The 20943-nt window shown below is 38.2% G+C and overlaps 2 protein-coding genes across 2 annotated transcripts in view; one reads left to right on the forward strand and one right to left on the reverse strand.

Moving 5' to 3' along the window:
• Positions 1-781: 781 nt before the first annotated feature.
• On the reverse strand, positions 782-2563 carry LOC126238788 (inhibitor of growth protein 1). The gene has a single exon (XM_049947812.1). The coding sequence runs from the start codon at positions 2474-2476 to the stop codon at positions 1523-1525; it is 954 nt and encodes a 317-aa protein (XP_049803769.1). The 5' UTR covers positions 2477-2563; the 3' UTR covers positions 782-1522.
• Positions 2564-5888: 3325 nt separating this feature from the next.
• LOC126199731 (set1/Ash2 histone methyltransferase complex subunit ASH2-like) overlaps positions 5889-20943 on the forward strand; it is a 102288-nt gene continuing 87233 nt past the window's right edge. The window contains exon 1 of the mRNA XM_049936648.1: positions 5889-6027. Within this exon, the coding sequence (XP_049792605.1) occupies positions 6005-6027 (23 nt within the window). The 5' untranslated portion in view covers positions 5889-6004. The remainder of the gene's footprint in view (positions 6028-20943) is intronic.

Consider the following 20943-nt stretch of genomic DNA (forward strand, 5'->3'; position numbering starts at 1 on the left):
AAACATATGACTGCTGCAATAGAAACACCAGCATCTAAAACATGTTCCCCTCTCTCATTACTTCTGGGGATACAAGGTACTCCAATTTGATTAAACTCCGATATTTTTAGGCTATACAGTATATGTATTGTTTTTTCAAAATATATCCCTTGCTCACCACTGTTATCGAAATGTAATGATGACCCTCAGCAGAGAAAGCAAATGTAGTAACTAACAGTTTCACAGTAAATAGCTACTCCACCTTCACAGAATATGTGGGAGAAAAACATTATCTAAAATAATTATTATTATAGCAAAGATATGGGTGGTCCATTGTAAACTTTAGGTCTTATAAAACTGTTTTTCACTTTGTGCCCATTACAAAACTTGAATTCACAAAATTAATTTTGAAACACTTTGCAAAACAACATGTACTACAGACTCTTTTCTGAATGAATCTTAAAATAATTGTTATTCTCCCTTTTACTCCATGTTAACATATACATCCCCACAAAGTAAACTTCCCAGAACAAATGCAGAGAATAAATGTCAAATGTGTGGAAGTTATCATAATAATTCATACTTTGATTCCATACAATGACACCTCTCAAACATCATCCACACATCCACCACACCCACACATCTTTTAGTCTTGTGCCTATATAACTTTACCGCAAATGCTGGTGACCATATTACAACAACACAAAATTTAACAGTGGATAAAGTTTTCATTTTGAATCAGTTAAAAGCATGATACAGTTGTTCACTGATAAATTTATTTAACATATAAAAAGTTGCATATAAACTATTAGGCTCGAATGAGAACATAAACAGCATTTTTTGCTTGGGGAAAATACTGATAGTCATCATTTCTCAATCTATTTATTTTTACGTACGGCAGGAACTACAGAGTTCAGCTTTTAATAATATAAGCTTTGTACAAAGTGAACTCTGTATTTACCTTTAATTTACTGCACTTTTTCACAAAGAAGGAAAAAAATAAGCATAGTTTCATGTTTACATGCAAATAAAACTTTAATCCCAGTATGGGAAAAATAAATAAATAAACAGATTTTAAATATAATTCTGATTCAGACCATTTAAACAAACATGTCATACAATAGAAGAATGTTTGCTATTGAGAATGTTTGTACGGCCGCACAAAGGATCACTGTTATGGCCACAAATTATTGTTACCTAAGCATCTTTGTGTACCAGATGTGAGAAAAACGTTAGTGTACAGAACAAGGCAATAAGTAAAAATCTTGTCTGTAATGTTCTTCACAATGAGAAAATATATTCAGAGGTGTGTACAGTACATGTTTGACAGTACCGTAACAAAAACAGACGCTTACTTTTGTATGCACATGAACCTGTTAAACTCTCAACCAAAAACGGCAAAAGCAATGAAGAGATTTTAGTACTATATTCTACTCCAGTATATATACAGACTGACTGAATAATTCCACAGTACAGTACTAAAAAGAAAAAAAAAACACACAAACGCTGTGATTCACTGCACAGAGTGCATGCCACCCATTCATTACGCTTTTTCTTCTTTCTCTTTATTGTATCGTTCAAGCTCTTTTAGAAATTGTGCTTTCGGCTTCATTACATTCGGTCTATCACCACGACATTTGGGGCAAAACCATTTACCTTTGGGCTTTGTAGCAAGAGCAACACAAGAGAAATGAAACCACTCTATCGGACAGAGGTCATTATCACAGAGGATCATCTCACCATACGATATTTGGTCACACAAACAATATGTTGGTTCATCGGGGTCGATGGCCAGTTCATCATCTTGGGGCGGGGTATCTTCACGCTGTTGTTGTACTTGCTGTTGGGACTGTCGCGATTTACGTTTTTTCTTTTTGCTTGTACTGTTACCTTTTTTACTGTTGCAAGTTGCGTTGCTAGACGTATTTCCTCCACCCGTACTGCTTCGCGTTGCTGCAGGTTCCGGGACAGAAACTTCTGACGTGTTAACAATATCCAGACCTGTGACACTTTCAGTTAACGTACGTCTAGCGCGTTTAGACTGTCGTTCCCCAGTCCCTGTACTTGTGCTACCACCGCCTGCCACACTGCTGGAACTACCATGATGATTGTGAGTTTCGCGATTAGGCTCATGATTTTCCTGATCTTTCCGAAAATCTAGATTTCTATAGTCCAGATCTAATTGTCGAGATTTATTTTCAATTAGATCTTGTATTTGTTGGACTATCTGTAATTTTTCATCGCCCACTTCCTGAGCAGCAATTAAGGACTGTTGTATCCTAAGCAAATTACGCCGCCTGGCACTGGAATCTCCTTCCGAACGCGAGGATTCCTGATGTTGTTCCACTTCTTTCAAATAAGCCTGATACGTTACATCCAGCTCCCTCATACGAGAAATCAGCCTCTGTAAATCGTCCGGAAGGTTTTCCACACAATCCAGGTAATTCTCTACGTAAGTAGCGGAGTATAATGCTTCAACAGCAGCTTGATTCAACATACTTACAAAACTAACTACCCACTAACACCGCTGTCTTAATACGACACAACCATTGACTGCCATCAATGACAACAACCACATTCAAGAACAAGAATAGACTGTGCCAAAGATCCCACTGTAAAGATGGCACCAACTCCTGGACAGTAAACGAAATGTAAATGTTTACGTCGTAGATACTAGAAATACATGTATATTACATTTGTGATTTGACAAAATAACGCGCATATGACATGACATTTTCTTATACTCACTACTATTAATTAAAAATAATTTTATTGTGAAAAAATGAGAAAAGCCTCTTGCTATATCGTTGGTTCTCTCTGTCATAATTTCTGAAAAGTCAAAGTAATACCGCAAAAAAGCAACAAAGTACGATGGGCGGGAGAATTGAATGTGGGTCGAGTTATTACAGTTTGCATTTCGATATGTAAATGTTTTCAAAGAGAAAGCATACCTATTGCCGCTTTTAAAGATATTAAAAGATATGTTTTCACTGAATAAAACATTATCAATTCATAGCAACAAGCTATAAGTATAGACTTCTACATTTACACTCCGCAAACCTCTTTGAGGCATGTGGTGAAGGGTTCTTCCCATTGCACTGTAACGAAAACCGAGATAAAAAGGACTAAGAAATGTACCGCTGTCCTATTACGAGTATTGACTAAGACAGCGACTACACAATGGAGCCAACATTCAACTGAATTCGTATGGGACCAACGTCAACATGTCTGGCGTACAGATCGTGGTCACAGTATTTGCAATCTAACGAAAACCGATATAAAAAGAAATAAGAAATATATCGCTGCCCTATTACGAGTATTAAGACAGCGGCTGCACAACGGAGCCAACATTCACTTGAATTCGTATAGGACCAATGTCAACATGTCTGGCGTCAGATCGTGGCCATTGAGCATGAATAATTACATTTACCCATTACAAAACAAAAAAAGGAAACCACACAACAAAATTCTATAGCTAAATCACTTCACACATACTGAAATCAGCAAGTTCTAAATAAGGTATAAGCTATCATATGCTATGAATAAAATTCTACCAGCTTGATTTTATTTATCATTTATGGTACAGGTATGACGGACGTAAGTTATTAGACCGCTATAATCATGAACCCTCTGGGCAATTCCATAGCTTTTGTCGTAAGTGAATGACAGATTTTGAGAGGCTTCTTCAAATGACTGAACCCAAAATAAAAAGGAGAGACACGTTTTGGATGGAGGCTATACCTGCTAAAGTTTTTTTGGCAGTGACACTTCTACTGCTTGCTGCAGGAAACAGTTTCAAAAGCTTGATTTTGCTGTTCAAAATATTCACTCAAGTGAATGAACGAGCGTAATAAATGACTTCTACGCCGAAGCTACGATGATGGAAAGCAATCACAGTTCACGCCAATGTGTGGTTGGCGTATCGATATTGCCTCAAGGTTCTTCAACGTCGAAATACCGACAAGCGACGGATTCGCGCCAAGATTGGGGCCAACGTTGCTTCCATTACTATTTCATCGATCCCCATATTCGGTCAGCTCTGTTGTCTGCGTTGTGTGGATTCGGCCAGAGTATAAGCGATTTACACAGGAAGTTACTAAACTCTACTGCCGGCCGCGGTGGTCTAGCGGTTCTAGGCGCTCAGTCCGGAACCGCGCGACTGCTACGGTCGCAGGTTCGAATCCTGCCTCGGGCATGGATGTGTGTGATGTCCTTAGGTTAGTTAGGTTTAAGTAGTTCTAAGTTCTAGGGGACTGATGACCACAGATGTTAAGTCCCATAGTGCTCAGAGCCATTTTTGAACTAAACTCTACTTATAAGTAGTCCTTCATCTTGGTGAAATACTTGGTGCTCAATAGGAAAACAAAGCACTACGCCGTGAAGTATGTCAATTTATGTGAGAATGTTCCGTCATTTCGTTTAAGTGTAAGTTACATAACGCCAATAAAAATAATCACATACTAGCGCTACAGAATGTTTTTTGTGAAATTTTGTACTATATAACACAATATACCCTCTGCTATGCGTCTCCCACTGGTTTGCAAAGTATTTGATGTAAATAATAATAACGATGATGTCGAAAAAGAAAATACTGGATAGAGGAGAGACGGTTTACTTTATATGCACAAGGCACAGACGAAAGAGTGATTTCACTAACCGGTATTACAGTTCTGAATTAGTGTGCCAACACAATAATAGTTTTTAACACAAATTTGCAATTCTTCTCAAATAAGTGCTTATTCATAGTCGTGCAAAACATCTAAAGTAATTAGCATGTTAAAAAAAGAGTCAGAAAGATGATGATTATGAATATTACTGTATGCTATATTTCAAATTTCAGAGAAATTTACAAATAAGAAATTTATATTATTGAAAGAGACATTTATGTCAAATTAGGACATCAAAGGGCAAAATTAACAGACAAACAATATATGCCACAACAGTAACTTAATCAACTGTGGCAGCACGAGATAGCCGTGAGGTCTCAGGCGTCTTGTCACGGTTAGCGCGGCTCCCATGGTCGGAGGCTCCAGTCCTACCTCGGGCATTGGTGATTGTGTTTTCATTAGCGTAAGTTAGTTTAAGTAATGCGTAAGCCTAAGAACCGATGACCCCAGAAGTTTGGTCCCATAGTCCTTACCACAAATTTCTAATTAACTCTGGTGGACAGCGAATAGTTAACAATAAGACTTAAAAAAAAAAACTGTTGAAGGGTATGGCGTGGTTTGTTGTACACGACTGTTTATCCAACTAGATCATCAAGATTTTTATTTTAGCTCTATAATAATATTAGAGGTCTAATTCTTTAATTATGTGTGCACCTTACAGCTCTATCGTACACAAAAGGTATCCATAAATAAATACGTTTTTCAATTTTGTGCCTAACCGCATTTTGTTCTTGGACTAATTTCTACATTTCCAGCCTATCTAATAAAGGGAAACGATAGTTGATAAATTACGGAAATCACGAATGAGAAGTCGGAACTTTGATCTCCCCCTCGACTTCCACTATTTACTGACATAAGTCCAGAGATACGATGGTGCCCACTCACCGAATACGTTGCGTTGCATCAGGTGACGCACCAAGTAAAACAAAGGACTACTAGCATTCCAGAGGAACGGTATTCAAATCCCCATTTGCCCATCCACATTTTCCAAGTTTCTTTTTTTTTAAGGACAGAATGTCCATCTTTTACAACCACTCGGCGACGTGAAGCTAAACCCTAATTTTGGTACCTGTCGAATACGTTGCGTTCTTAGGATTCACTCCTCACTTCTTCCGTCGTAGTCCACATGGCGCAAAACATTTCAAATACTGTTATTGGTGCTTCCTCCTTTCCGTTCATGAGAACATTTAATTTCGCGTATGGTTCTTCATTTGTTTTAAAACTGTATGCCAATACTATGTATTGACAATTTGACTACATTGATTTCGTCGTAATCGAAGAACTGAATAAAACATTGAACAATACAATTTGTTAACATCATCTCTGGCGCACTGAAGTGTATCTATTTTGCTTTGGAAATGGAAGACGTAAACAAGGCTGCGTGAGTATCAAATAAGAATTTCGCTGGTTTGCTAAGGTCATTGTAGTCATTGCTGAGTGCTAATAGATGTTGAATTGTCGCGAATGTTGAAAATATCATAAGTACTGCATTTCATGAATGGCAGTCACAGTGTCCAAATTGCTTCTGCTCGCAATGGAAATGATTTTTAATAAAAGGAACACTGCTGGCCTTACGTATTGTTAGGTGTAAATTACATGTACCTCATCTACAACAAATAAAACTTGACCTTTAAAAACTGATCCCAGACGTTTAGTTTGTCGCATTATATTCCACCTAACCCGTATCATATTGTGATGCAACACGAATTAGCCTCCGAACTGTTCAGTGACAATTTTACGCCCAGAATAAATCGTGCTACAGGACACGTCTGTAAAACCATTTAAACATTTCAGTTTTTATGCTATTTAGAGGTGTCTCCAGTAATGTTTAGGTGTGGAACGACACCTTTTAGTTGATATAATCAAAACAAACAAATCGTTACCAGGAGCTTACCGATGTCATTTCCACAGTCCGTATCGTTATACATGAAAACTTAACGTGATTTTACTGAGAAATCGGTCGTACGGTTTTTTCACTTCAGTAAGTTTGCAGCGGTGCTAGTTTAGGCTTCTTTATTCTCAGCCATATTGACACGTTAGAAATAAGCAGTGTCATTTCTTATGAACTATACCAAATTTATGCAATTTATTTTTATAATATCTGAAGAGAATTACGCATTTTTACTTTATTTTTATTTTATCCATATTCTAAACCTATGCAGTAGATGATACATAGTGAACATACACACGTGGATACGTACATGTATAATGTGTAAGCTATTATATGTTTTTACTACTTAATCTATTATATGTATATTGTCTAGATGTAATCAAAATGACGTGTCCTATATTACAAGAACATACCTATGCGAAAGGCAGTTGACTGGACCAATAAAAGTCACGGTGACAAGTACATGCAGAATTTAATTGTGAAAAATTTTGTAAATAACATTTGTTTATTTGCCCTTGGACTAATTTTTGTACAGCATACACATATTTAAATCAAAACACACAGTTGGCATGGTTGAAGATGATGTAGACATGAAACGTTTTTACATGTGCGTGGTTACATGTTCCATGGATGATTCGCACAATAAATCATAATGATGTAGGCCTACAATGATTCATTTTACATTTAAATAGCAAATTAATTTGTTAATGTGGCTGTATGCAGAGTTTTTTGTTAACATAAAGTGTGAGTTAGTAATTCCTATCCTTCAACTTGATGCATTATAACAAAAATTTTTTCTGTGGAGTAGGAGGAATTGTCGGGGAGAAACTGTTTCAATTTGTTTCAAATTTTACTTTGTTGTTGTCAGACATGTTATGTCACGGGAGTAATAATTTTTGTTAGTGTTGTGCACCCAATGTTGTGCAAAATAAACCTTAATGAGGAGTACTGAATGTCAGTTTTTTTTATCTGGTGTTGTAATTCTACTGGTATATCATTGTTGCCTTTTAATTGCAGTACATTATTTACTACAAACAGAAATATTCTGAGAAGTAGTAGTCAGAAGGTCTAACTCTTTAAACAGATGTCTACAAGATGATCATGTGAGAGCACCATGTATTATTCTTATAGCATGTTCCTGAACAATGAAGACTCTCTTAAAGATAAGTTACCTCAGAACATAATTCCATTTGACATTATTGAATGAACATACTCAAAGTATGTCAACTTACTGCTTTGTCCATTTGACATTATTGAATGAACATACTCAAAGTATGTCAACTTACTGCTTTGTCTTTCCCCAGGATTTACAGTGATTGTAAGTGAAAATGTGGATGAATGTTGTTGTTTTAGGAGTTTCAGAATGTGTTTTTTTCCAGTTTAAATTCTCATTAATCTGGATTCCTCAAAATTTTAAGTTTTCGCTCTATGTATTATTTCCTCAGCATTTATTAGTGTTATCATTGGTGTAGTGCTTACAGATATGCAGAAGTGAATATGTTTCTTTCTGAAATTGAGAGTGAGACCATTTGCACAAAACCAGTCAATTATACTTTTCATAACACTGTTTGCCATTCCTTCTGTTGCTGTATGTATGCTTGGATTGTTTACAATACTAGTGTCACCCACAAAAAGAACTTTTTCTGCTTGTTGTATATTAGGAGAAAGATCATTTACACATGTAAGGAACAGTGATGGACCTAAGATTGAGCCTTTGGAAACCTCATATGTGATTTCTCCCGAGTCACAAGAATCTCCTTCATTACATTGGTTGAATTACTAAGTACAACTTTCTGCATATTTTAGTTAAGTATGATGTTATCTATTGGATAGTTACACCTTCAGTCGCATAAAACATCAATTTATCTAGGAGATTATTGTGATTTGCGGAATAAAATTCCTTAGATAGAGCACAGAAAATAGCAGCTGGTGCTATTTTGTTATTTAATGCCTGTAAAATTTGGCAAGCAAATGTGTAAATGGCAGTCTCAGTTGTGTGACACTTTTGAAACCAAACATTGATTTCCTGAAGATATTATTGTTCCTCAGGTGGGATGCTACCCTAGAATACGTCACACTCTCAAAAATTTTCGAAAATGATGTCAGTAGTGAAACAGTTTGATAGTTATTGACATCCCTTGCATCATCTTCTTCTTCTTCTTCTTCTTCTTCTTCTTTTTTTTTCATGCAATACTTTAATCTCTCTTGTGATACATGGTTTTTTTACACAGCTGTTCAATGTCCTTTCTGATTAACTGTATGTCAGCCTTTGGTTCATTACAAATGTCATCCCAGGTCATCTCTTGTAACCTGTTCTTTAAAAAAAATCTGTTCTGGAGTCTAATTATTTTAACTGATTTCCTCGAGGAGTATCTATACTGTAAGGCACTATCTTATTTACTCTAACTAATTGTGCATCATGATCAGAAAGAGTATTTGTCATTTGGTATACAGCTATTTGAGTTTCATCAAAGAAAACATTATCAGTAAGAGTCCTGCTGTCTATATCTACCAATGTTCAAAAGTTAATTGCTGATATCAAATTATAGGATCCAAGCAAGGTTCCCAGATCGTTTTTCCTATCAGAATACCATAGAAAGTGTATGCTGCAATCAGCACAGACTGTTAACTGCTGGTTGCTGTCTGACAGATAGGACAGTGAGGACTCTGTATTCCTCATAAAAACCTCAAAATTTTCCAGTGATGATCTGTGTGTAGTTACAATTAAAAGTGAACTATTTTTCAGTATTAATTATCAAGCACATACCTCTATAGCTGATCACTACGCAATCTACTTGCCTCGAAGTTTTTGAATTTGTGTTCTGTCTTAATATATGTAACAACTCCTTCTTTTCCCATTGAGTAAGTTCTGCTTGACAAAGATGCTAGAGTGTAACCTTTCAAACAGTGGAAAATACAGGATGGATTGTAACAATACTATGAAAAGGAGAGTTTCTACTCGCCATATAGTGGAGATGGTGAGTTGGAGATAGGCACAGCAAAAAGTCTGTCAGAAAGTGAGCTTTCGGCGGACTAGGAATTCATCATAAATAGACAACATACACACACCTACTCACACAAATGCAATGCATGCACATGGCTACAGTCTCTGGCTATAGAAGCCAGACACTGTAATCTTATATATTCAACTGTTCTAACACTCTGGTTACATGACGCTCTGATATGCACAGGACCTCTATCTTTTCAGAGCTCTAAATTTTCCAAAAAGGCAAGAAGCCCCTCGTCTAACTATGATCTATCGTAGAGTCCTCGAACAATAAACTTTGCCCAGTTCTTGCAAAACGCACTGGTCACACCCGTCTACAAAAGTGGTAGTAGAAAGAACCCACAAAACTGCCATTCAATATCCTTGACAATGATTTGCTGTAGAATCTTAGAACAAATTCTGAGCTCAAACATAATGAGATATCTTGAACAGAATGATCTCTTCAATGTCAATCAGCATAGATTTTGAAAACATCAATCATGTGAAAACCTACTCATACTTTTCTCACATGACATACTGAAGGCTTTGGATCAAAGGAACTAGGTAGATGCAGTGTGTCTTGATTCTTGAAAAGAATTTGACTCAGTACCACACCAGTGCTTATTGTCAAAAGTATGATCATATGGATTATTAAGTGAAATATATGACTGGACTGAGGACTTTTTGGTAGGGAGGGTACAGCATGTTGTCTTGGATAGAGAGTCATTGTCAGATGTAGCAATAACTTCAGGTGTGTCCCAGTGAAGTGTGTTGGGACCCTCACCATTCATGTTGTATATTAATGACCTTGCAAACAATATTTATAGTAACCTCAGATGATGCGGTTATCTATAATGAAGTACTATCTGAAAGAAGTTGATAAGATTTCAGAGTGGTGCAGAGGTTGGCAGCTTGCTTTAAATGTTCAGAAATGTAAGATTGTGCACTTTACAAAATGAAAAAAAAAAAAAAAATGTAGTACTATATCCTATGACTATAATATCAATGAGTCAGTGTTGGAATCAGCCAACTCATACAAATATCTGGGTATAACACTTTGTATGGATATGAAATGGAATGATCACGTAAGTTCAGTCATGGGTAAGGTGGGTGGTAGACTTTGGTTTTTTGGTAGAATACTAGGGAAGTGCATCAGTCTACAAAAGAGATTGCTTGCAAATCACTCATGTGATTCTTCTGTACTTAACAGATATGGTTGTTAGCTTAGCAATCAGCATGGACAGGAAAATTTCAAATAAATCGTCCCTATTCTCATGTAAATATGTTGCATGCCTGAAGGCAGCAGTTTACTAATGTTGGAAACTGATAATTATTGGATTTTTTCTTTTTTTCTTAGCTGTGAGAATTCTGTATAATTTTAAAACCACTATTTATTTCTCATATTAAGGCCTAATGCTCTAGATGAGATATCAAATGAATTACATTCCAGTAGCAGTTTTAGTCACCAGTGTGACACTTCTGCACAGTGTGTTGTACAAAACATAGCATGTTTTGTAGAGGTCTTTAATGTATTGCCTAAGTTAAACTAGACATTTTCATAGTATGCAAATATAAATGTGAGAAACATCAAAGATGGGACATTAGTTTTGCAAACATGTAAATCAGAATGACACCTGGTATCTTTCAACCTAGCCCAGTCCCCAGTCTACACAACAGATCAAGTTGTCACCAAAAACTTCATTCACAAAATGGTAGAAATAATATTGAATAAATATTGTCAATGTTGTTTTACCACCAGAAACACATTTTTATGAGGTCATGTATCCTGTGTGGTGACTTGCTGATTAGAAGCAAACCAAATGGGCACAGTGTTGATTTACATGTTTGTAAAGCTTAAGTGGTATATTTTGTGATTCATTTTTATACCTACATACTACAAATATATACAGTCTAATTGATATCTGTCGAAACTGCGTCATTCTTGGTACGATTTGTTGTACAAAAATATCATACAATCTGATGTCATCAGTTAAAACATTGTAAGTAAAGATTGATTCATTATTGTGGGTAAATGAATTTTTGGAGATTAAACTAGTAACATTTTGATAAATATGAAGGGTCTGATGCTTTCAAGCATAAGTGAAGGAGTCAGCGAAATGCACTGTGCTGCACATAGAATTCAGGCTAACAACCCTTGCAGCCTCAGATCCACAATTAAGTCTGTATTCACAGCTCTATGTTCTTGCTTCAGCCATGGGACAGCAATGAACTTTCTTTATGCTGATATGGCAGACTCTATTATGTATTCCTAGAATGACAGGTCTCTGCTGAAAGTATTCTTAAAGGATGCAAATCCCTTCATAGATTAGTGGGAAATCAACTATCCAAACCAGCAGGATGTGTGGAAATTGTCAAATGTGTGGTGTTATGCTTTGTCTTCCATATTCAAATTTGGACTGTGGGCAGCTGTTTTCACAGTATAAGTTTTTATTTACTTCGTTACATTTAGTGGTTTTAATACAGATGATTTCTTTTTTAATAATGTAAATAAATGTAATCTGTTACGTCAGTAAATATAAAGTAACTGGTAAGTAGATTTTAAATTTCAACATAAATAATGAAAAACAGTGAGATAAGACAAAAATTGGAATGTACAGTACTTAAAAAATAATCCATCTGAAATGAAGACTGAAAGTGGCACAAAATGATGCCAAAACTGACAGAAAATAACACAAGTCCACAGAAATAACACTGAAATTTGCCACAAATAACACTGAAGTAGGCCCAAAAATAAAACAATTTTTTATGTCCATAGCAATCAGTGATGAGGTGTACTTTATAATCATTTTCACTTACAACGTGATTAGAATTTTGTAAGATCAATCAAATTATTCTGATTCCTGACAGCAGCTCACTTGACCACTGAAATAGGATATGGTCTGCTACAAAAGGTTCATAGTTTTTCACATTAATATTGATTGAATTCCTTTGAAAATACACTATTACTCCTACAGTGATTGTACGAGCTCTTCCCTCACGCTTCTAGACAAAGCCACTGTATTTCTTTATTTCTCTTTCAGATAGAAATTTTTGTCTCCTTCAGGTTTCTATAAATTTAATGCTGTCATGTCGTATACATATGTAACAATAACTCACAAATTACATCATAATCTCTATTGCTCTGTTTCATAGCCTCCCTTTAAACACCATTTCTTTCTCCTCTCTAACACTCAATGTCCTCAAACTGTATTCCCAGAAATCAGTCTTCACATTGAGTCCTCAACCAGTCCACACAAAGTTGGTCTCCTAATAATAATGTCATTAATGTCTTGTTGTTCCTGCCTTAGTCTGTAATTTGTTTTGGAGATGGGCTGCATTGGAACTTCTTGCTTCCAGTCATTTTGTGTGGAACTTGTCTTATTATCAATATGTTTATATATCTAAAAACAAAGATGATGTGACTTACCGAACGAAAGCGCTGGCAGGTCGATAGAAACACAAACAAACACACACACAAAATTCAAGCTTTCGCAACAAACTGTTGCCTCATCAGGAAAGAGGGAAGGAGAGGGAAAGACGAAAGGATGTGGGTTTTAGGGGAGAGGGTAAGGAGTCATTCCAATCCCGGGAGCGGAAAGACTTACCTTAGGGGGAAAAAAGGACGAGTAAGTCTTTCCGCTCCCGGGATTGGAATGACTCCTTACCCTCTCCCCTAAAACCCACATCCTTTCGTCTTTCCCTCTCCTTCCCTCTTTCCTGATGAGGCAACAGTTTGTTGCGAAAACTTGAATTTTGTGTGTGTGTTTGTGTGTCTATCGACCTGCCAGCGCTTTCGTTCGGTAAGTCACATCATCTTTGTTTTTAGATATATTTTTCCCATTTGGAATGTTTCCCTCTATTATATTGATATCAATATGTTTAACCGTACATAGCAGTAAAATAAATGTTTTACTTTATCTCTACTTACTACGATCACCAGTTTTTGTCTTACTGCTAAAGGTCCCTGTGGAATCAAAATCTCAACTAATACCATGTTTTTCCCTGGTCTGCACAGATAGACATTTTTGTCCCAATATCATTTTACACATTCATTATTATATTACAATGAAAAATAATTCAGTGCTGTAGAATGAAGAAGCAGTGTGTGCACGAATATGAAACTTCTTGGCAGATTAAAACTGTGTGTCAGACCACGACTCGAACTCGGGACCATTGCCTTTTGCTGGAAAGTGCTCTACCATCTGAGCTACCCAAGCACAACTCATGACCTGTCCTCACAGCTTTAATTTCGCCAGTACCTCATCTACTACCTTCCTACAGTACCTCCTCTCCTATCTTCCAAACTACACAGAGACTCTCCTGCGGACCTTGCAGAACTAGCACCCTGAAAGAAAGGACACTGCGGAGTGTGGAGACATGGCTTAGCCACAGCCTGGAGGATGTTTCCAGTATGAAATTTTCACTCTGCAGTGGATTGTGCACTGATGTGGAACTTCCTGGCAGATTAAAACTGTGTGCTTGACCGAGTGTCTAACTCTGGACCTTTCCCTTTTGTTGGTTCCGGGTTCAAATCCCTGTTCGGCACACAGTTTTAATCTGCCAGGAAGTTTAATATCAGCGCACATTCCACTGCAGGAAGATTCATATCAGTGCACACTCTGCTGCAGAGTGAAAATTTCATTCTGGAAACATCCCCAGGCTGTGGCTAAGCCACGTCTACGCAATATTGTTTCTTCCAAGAGTATTCTGCAAGGTCTGCAGGAGAGCTTCTGTGAAGTTTGGAAGGTAGGAGATGAGGTATTGGCAGAATTAAAACTGTGAGGACGGGTCATGAGTCGTGCTTGGGTAGCTCAGATGGTAGAGCACTTGCCTGTGAAAGGTAAAGGTCCTGAGTTCAAGTCTTGGTCTGGCACACAGTTTTAACCTGACAGGAAGTTTCAATTCAGTGCTGTATTTCATAATAATTGATCATGGTTTAGTAATTATGCAAAGAAAGCTCTCTTCAGATTGTTGCTAGTTGATGTAATACTCTTCTCTGTTATCTGGATTATGCCATAAGGCATTTCAATTCAGCATTCTGTTCTTCCTGAGCTTACAAGTCATCTGCTATCAGATGGAAACTTCACTGTTGTTCTTGTAGTTGTCACAATAATTCACATTGCGCTCTCCCCTGAAGCCGTTGCTAATTCCTTGATGAATTTGCTTTTGTGCTTCTTTGTGTTCTTTCTCCCGTGTTTCTTGTAGCTCCTGGTGGATATTCTTCCTCTTCCTGTTTATCTTCCTACAGACATTGCTAACATTTTTTTTTTAGTTTTAGTGGTTTCTTTTTCTCTTCCTCTACAACTCTTTTCTGCTCTTCTTCCTGTTTTCAGTCCTATTTGAACTCGTGTGTCCATATGTCCTCACCATTTCTAGCTGCTGCTTTGCACTCACTGTTGGGTCACCAATTTATCTTATTTTGTTACTTTCCATGTGTCTTGAATTTGAGATCAAGTTCCACAACATTATTTGTATTCCAGATCAAGTTCCACAACATTACTGTGCTTTCCTTGAATCTCCTGTGCAGTGCATATATCATGTTTTCATTAACTTAAACTGTGACAGTCTCATTGATTGCTCACTCCCGCCACAAAACAGAACATTGTCTGTGACAGAAAATTCTTGTCACTTTGTGTTTGGAAGTTCTGCCGCAGCTCACCTTTCTTCATTGATTCATTATCCTTCTCATGCTGCTGGTTTCATCTGGTAATGACTGGCCTCTACCACATTTGTAGATACGAGGTCTCTATGGTAAAAAGGATTCCTCACATTGTGTGGAAGTTGTAAATCAGATGTGTCCCAGTAAATTTAACGACTCCATTTCAGAGTTTCTCTTTATAAACAAAATGTTGGGTCGATACTCTCTCTCTCTCTCTCTCTCTCTCTCTCTCTCTCTCTCTCTCTCTCTATATGTATATATATATATATATATATATATATATATATATATATATATGCTTCTGCATAAAATCTTTTAGCTTACAGCACTTTTCAACATTGTCACTTTGTTGATGACTGTTTCCATGTCTAAAAACACTGCTTTTACCTAACTCTGGCTTTGTGTGCCATATTGTTCATTACCTTTACACTGTGACCACACAGTCACAATAATAAAATTGTGAAACAATGAAATATCACTAATTTGGATTTTCTACAGCACATCCAAGACATTTGATAATTATGAAGAGCAGATCCATGTTTATGGAATTAATGGTTCACCAAATGACTTTTTTACTTATTTTAGAAAGTGCCTGTGAAGGGTTAGGCTAAGTACTTACGCAATTCACTGAGTAATAACATGTCATCTTCATGATGCTGAAAGTTTTCTACAAGGTTAAATTACAGTCTGCATGCTCTTCTTGCTATATACGAACGATCTGCCACTCACCATATGGGTCCAGATATAAGCCACACTATGAATCCATAGTTCCTTGGCGACATCTAATGATGGAGTTCTCTTTTTTAAACCAACTGATGTGGCTGGAAGCCAGAGAGATTTTTATCATAAACCACACTTTTTCTCCAAAATTCAGCTACTAAAAATTAGGGCACAACAGCTTATCTCACCGAACCGACAAATACCAATATATTTTGCTTGTTAGAACTCCAACTGTAGTGGTTGTTCCTTAGTTTGAAATGGTTGGAAATTAATCTTTGTATATGAGGCAACAGTTCATCTTAAATCTTGGTACTTCATTGAAGTAGTAACTAATAATGTGCTAGAAGTTCCATTATTTTACACAACAGGACAGGTACAGTTTTTCTTTAACCAAAGAATAAAATTTAGTCTTCCCCAATGAGTGGTAATATCGAAAGAAGATTATCAATAAACTTTGGAATTGAGCACAGCTATGAAGCAAATTTCGAACTTGCAGTTATTTGCTATTTGAAATGCACATCTAATAGAGAAGTTGGCAGAAAATATGATTTGGACAAGTCTAATGTACACTATTGGCCATTAAAATTGCTACACCAAGAAGAAATGCAGTTGATGAACGGGTATTCATTGGACAAATATATTATACTAGAACTGATATTTGACTACATTTTCACGCAATTTGGGTGCATAGATCCTGAGAAATCAGTACCCAGAATAACCACCTCTGGCTGTAATAACGGCCTTGATACGCCTGGGCATTGAGTCAAACAGAGCTTGGATGGCATGTACAGGTACAGCTGCCCATGCAGCTTCAACACAATACCACAGTTCATCAAGAGTGGTGACTGGCGTATTGTGACGAGCCAGTTGCTCGGCCAGCATTGACCAGACGTTTTCAATTGGTGAGAGATCTGGAGAATGTGCTGGCCAGGACAGCAGTCAAACATTTTCTGTATCTAGAAAGGCCAATACAGGACCTGCAACATGCGGTCATGCATTATCCTGCTGAAATATAGGGTTTCGCAGGGATCGAATGAAGGGTAGAGCCACGGATCATAACACATCTAAAATGTAATGTCCACTGTTCAAAGTTCCGTCAAAGTGAACAAAAGGTGATCGAGATGTGTAACCAATGGCACCCCATACCATCACGCTGGGTGATACGCCAGCATGGCGATGACGAATACACGCTTCCAATGTGCGTTCACCGCTATGTCACCAAACACAGATGTGACCATCATGATGCTGTAAACAGAGCCTGGATTCATCCGAAAAAATGATGTTTTGCCATTCGTGCACCCAGTTTCATCATTGAGTACACCATTGCAGGCACTCCTGTCTGTGATGCAGCGTCAAGGGTAACCACAGCCATGGTCTCCGAGCTGATAGTCCATGCTGCTGCAAACGTCATCGAACTGTTCGTGCAGATGGTTGTTGTCTTGCAGACGTCCCCATGTGTTGACTCGGGGATCGAGACGTGGCTGGATGATCCATTACAGCCATGCAGATAAGATGCCTGTCATCTCGACTGCCATTGGGATCCAGCACGGCGTTCTGTATTACCCTCCTGAACCCACTGATACCATATTCTGCTAACAGTCATTGGATCTCGACCAACGCGAGCAGCAATGTCGTGATACGATAAACCGCAATCGCGATAGGCTACAATCCTACCTTTATCAAAATCGTAAATGTGATGGGATGCATTTCTCCTCCTTACACAAGGCATCACAACAATGTTTCACCAGGCAGTGCCGGCCAACTGCTGTTTGTGTATGAGAAATCGGTTGGAAACTTTCCTCATGTCAGCATGTTATAGGTGTCGCCACTGGCGCCAGCCTTGTGTGAATTCTCTGAAAAGCTAATCATTTGTATATCACAGCATCTTCTTCCTGTCAGTTAAATTTTGCGTCTGTAGAACGTCATCTTCATGGTGTAGCAATTTTAATGGCCAGTAGTGTAATGGAGAATATGCTGCAGACTGCTGTTCCACCAAGGAATTTCTGGGAAATATCCTCTACCAGAAGCCAGGGTTCTGTGCTTTCTACAAAATGAGTGAAACTGGGATATCTGTCTCTCAACAAGTAATCCTGTTAAAGGACTTGGAAACAGTGAAGACCTTAAGTGTACCAGAGACAGATTTCCATGGTAATATCAGCCGGTTCTGCAGTTTATGTCTTTCTATCCAACAAAGCAGCTCACTAGCACAGAGACTGCCAGAAGATTTTACTTTGGAACTCGTCAACTACCAGAGATATGTAATCCAGATGTGGCCGTGGCATTTGCTTTCTACACCAGATTGGCAGTGCCTATCAGACACCTACCTTAGAGACATGCCAGACAGTACATCAGTAGACTGTAAAGGGATGAAAAGTATTTCATTAAGAACAACTGGAAATGAAAGATAAAGAAAGAAATACTGAGATATTAGCCATAATACCAGAGAGAGGAAAGCTGCTCTCTCCTCCTGCCCCCCCCCCTTTTCCCGCCCCACCCCCATACCCTCACCCCAAAGAGTAAAACACTTCCCAAGGAAAATTTCTTTAAGGGGTTGGTGATTTGCTGCCAAGAAAAAGACAGGAGGACGACGGAACTAACGGTGGACTGGATAGCTACTGAACTACAGACACGGGGCAGTGCTCAGTAAGAGAGCTCTGCTTGTGTTCGTTGCCTTTAAAAGTCACCTGGCACCCACAGAAAAAGAATAAAATTTCTGCATTGAAGACAGACCTACCTGGACATATGACTTCAGAAGTACTTGTGTCACTGAAAGAACATCTCTGGAAACACTACTTCAGTTGGTTTTTACAAGCCTGAATAACCACCTGCTTTTGCAGCAAGGACCACTGTGAGATGTGCAGGAAGAGAGTCAGTGAGGTTCTTGAAGGTAGTGACAGGGATGTGGAACAGTGCTGACTCCAGTGCTTTGGCCACCTGCACTAGGTTTCTCAGTTAAGGATCCATGGCACGTATGTCCTGATCAAGATGCTCCCACAGATTCTCGATTGAAATTTAATCCACAGAGATTGGTGGGCAGGGGAGTATGGTAAACTCATCCTGATGCTCTCTGGACCATGCACGTACACTCCAAGCCGTGTGACACATGGTATTGTCCTGCTGGTAAATATCATCGTGCCAAAGAGAAACCAATTGCATGTAGGGATATGCATGCTCCCCAAGGATAGATGCAAACTTGAGTTGATCCACTGTGCCTTCAAGAATAATGAGATCACCCAGGGAATGCCACAAAACATTCCCCAGACCATAATGCTCCCTTCTCTGGCCTGTACCCTTCTGATGATAGTTGCAGGGTAGCTGCTTTCAGACTTTTCACAGCGTACACACCAGCAGCCCTCTGTCTGATGGACCATAAAATGTCATTCATCTGAAAAGGCCACCAGTTGCGGTGTTGGTGTGCAAATTCCAGCCATCGTCGCCGATGAACAACAGTCAGCAAGGGTGCAAGAACCAGGCACCTGCTGCAGAAGCCCATATGCAACAATGTTCACGTAATGGTCATTGGGGAGACACTGTTGGTAACCACTTGGTTTAACTGGGCTGTCAGTTGCTGAATTGTTGTGTGTCTATTCGCCCGTACACATCTCTGCAATCAGCATTCACCTCTGTTATCTATGGCCCTTGGTGCACCATGGTTGCCTTGGCACGTTTGGGATAGTGCCATTTTACCATGCACAGTATACTTTAACCATGGCAGTACATGACCAGTTTACAGATGTGGCCATTTTGGAAATGCTTCCAGCCTTGGCCCTTTTGGACATCAGATAAATCACTCCGCTTCCACATTATAACAGTGATTGCAATATTTTCCACAATCTTCCCAACATGCTTTATATGTGCTCCACTGTTAATGCTGCCACCTGCTGTTTGTGAGTGGTTTTGCGCATTGACATCAAATATAGATGGTAGTCACTTTAATGTGAATGGACCATGTAGTTGGAGCATTGAGTAATGGCAGTTGAGTTTAGGTTCATTTAGCACATCTGTCATCACGCATTCTCTGACAAACACTGAGCATTGAGTTGTGTTCTGAGCACTCTGTTGTAAAAAATGTGATTAAAATGGTCAAATTGTGATGAGTTTTTGTAAATATGTAATATGAAAGAAATTCTTCTCCTCTGAGTTTTTCTCCTTTTTCCCACTCAAAATTAAGCATGTGGCTAATGTTTGGGTGTAGCTTATATTATAACCAATGTGGTAGCCTGAAAAACGAAGCAGAATTAGTTATTACAATTAGGATGCAGAAATCATTTGTTTTGCATGGTCTCATTCAATGATTGACCACAGGATTATGTTTGGATATGTTGTTGTTGTTGTTGTTGTTGTGGTCTTCAGTCCTGAGACTGGTTTGATGCAGCTCTCCATGCTACTCTATCCTGTACAAACTACTTCATCTCCCAGTACTTACTGCAACCTACATCCTTCTGAATCTGCTTGGTGTAGTCATCTCTTGGTCTCCCTCTACGATTTTTACCCTCCACACTGCCCTCCAATGCTAAATTGGTGATCCCTTGATGCCTCAGAACATGTCCCACCAACCGGTCCCTTCTTCTTGTCAAGTTGTGCCACAAACTCCTCTTCTCCCCAATCCTATTCAATACCTCCTCGTTAGTTATGTGATCTATCCATCTAATCTTCAGCATTCTTCTGTAGCACCACATTTCGAAAGCTTCTATTCTCTTCTTGTCCAAACTATTTATCATCCATGTTTCACTTCCATACATGGCTACACTCCATACAAATACTTTCAGAAACAACTTCCTGGCACGGAAATCTATACTCAATATTAACAAATTTCTCTTCTTCAGAAACGCTTTCCTTGACATTGCCAGTCTACATTTGATATCCTCTCTACTTCGACCATCATCAGTTATTTTGCTCCCCAAATAGCAAAACTCCTTTACTACTTTTTAAGTGTCTCATTTCCTAATCTAATTCCCTCAGCATCACCCAACTTTATTCGACTACATTCCATTATCCTTGTTTTGCTTTTGTTGATGTTCATCTTATATCCTCCTTTCAA

The sequence above is a fragment of the Schistocerca nitens genome, chromosome 1 (assembly GCF_023898315.1).
Source record: "Schistocerca nitens isolate TAMUIC-IGC-003100 chromosome 1, iqSchNite1.1, whole genome shotgun sequence".
NCBI classification, from domain to species: domain Eukaryota; kingdom Metazoa; phylum Arthropoda; class Insecta; order Orthoptera; family Acrididae; genus Schistocerca; species Schistocerca nitens.

Bases quoted from the DNA above. Each gene is read 5' to 3' on its own strand.
- LOC126238788 (XM_049947812.1), bottom strand. From the start codon at position 2,476: ATGTTGAATCAAGCTGCTGTTGAAGCATTATACTCCGCTACTTACGTA.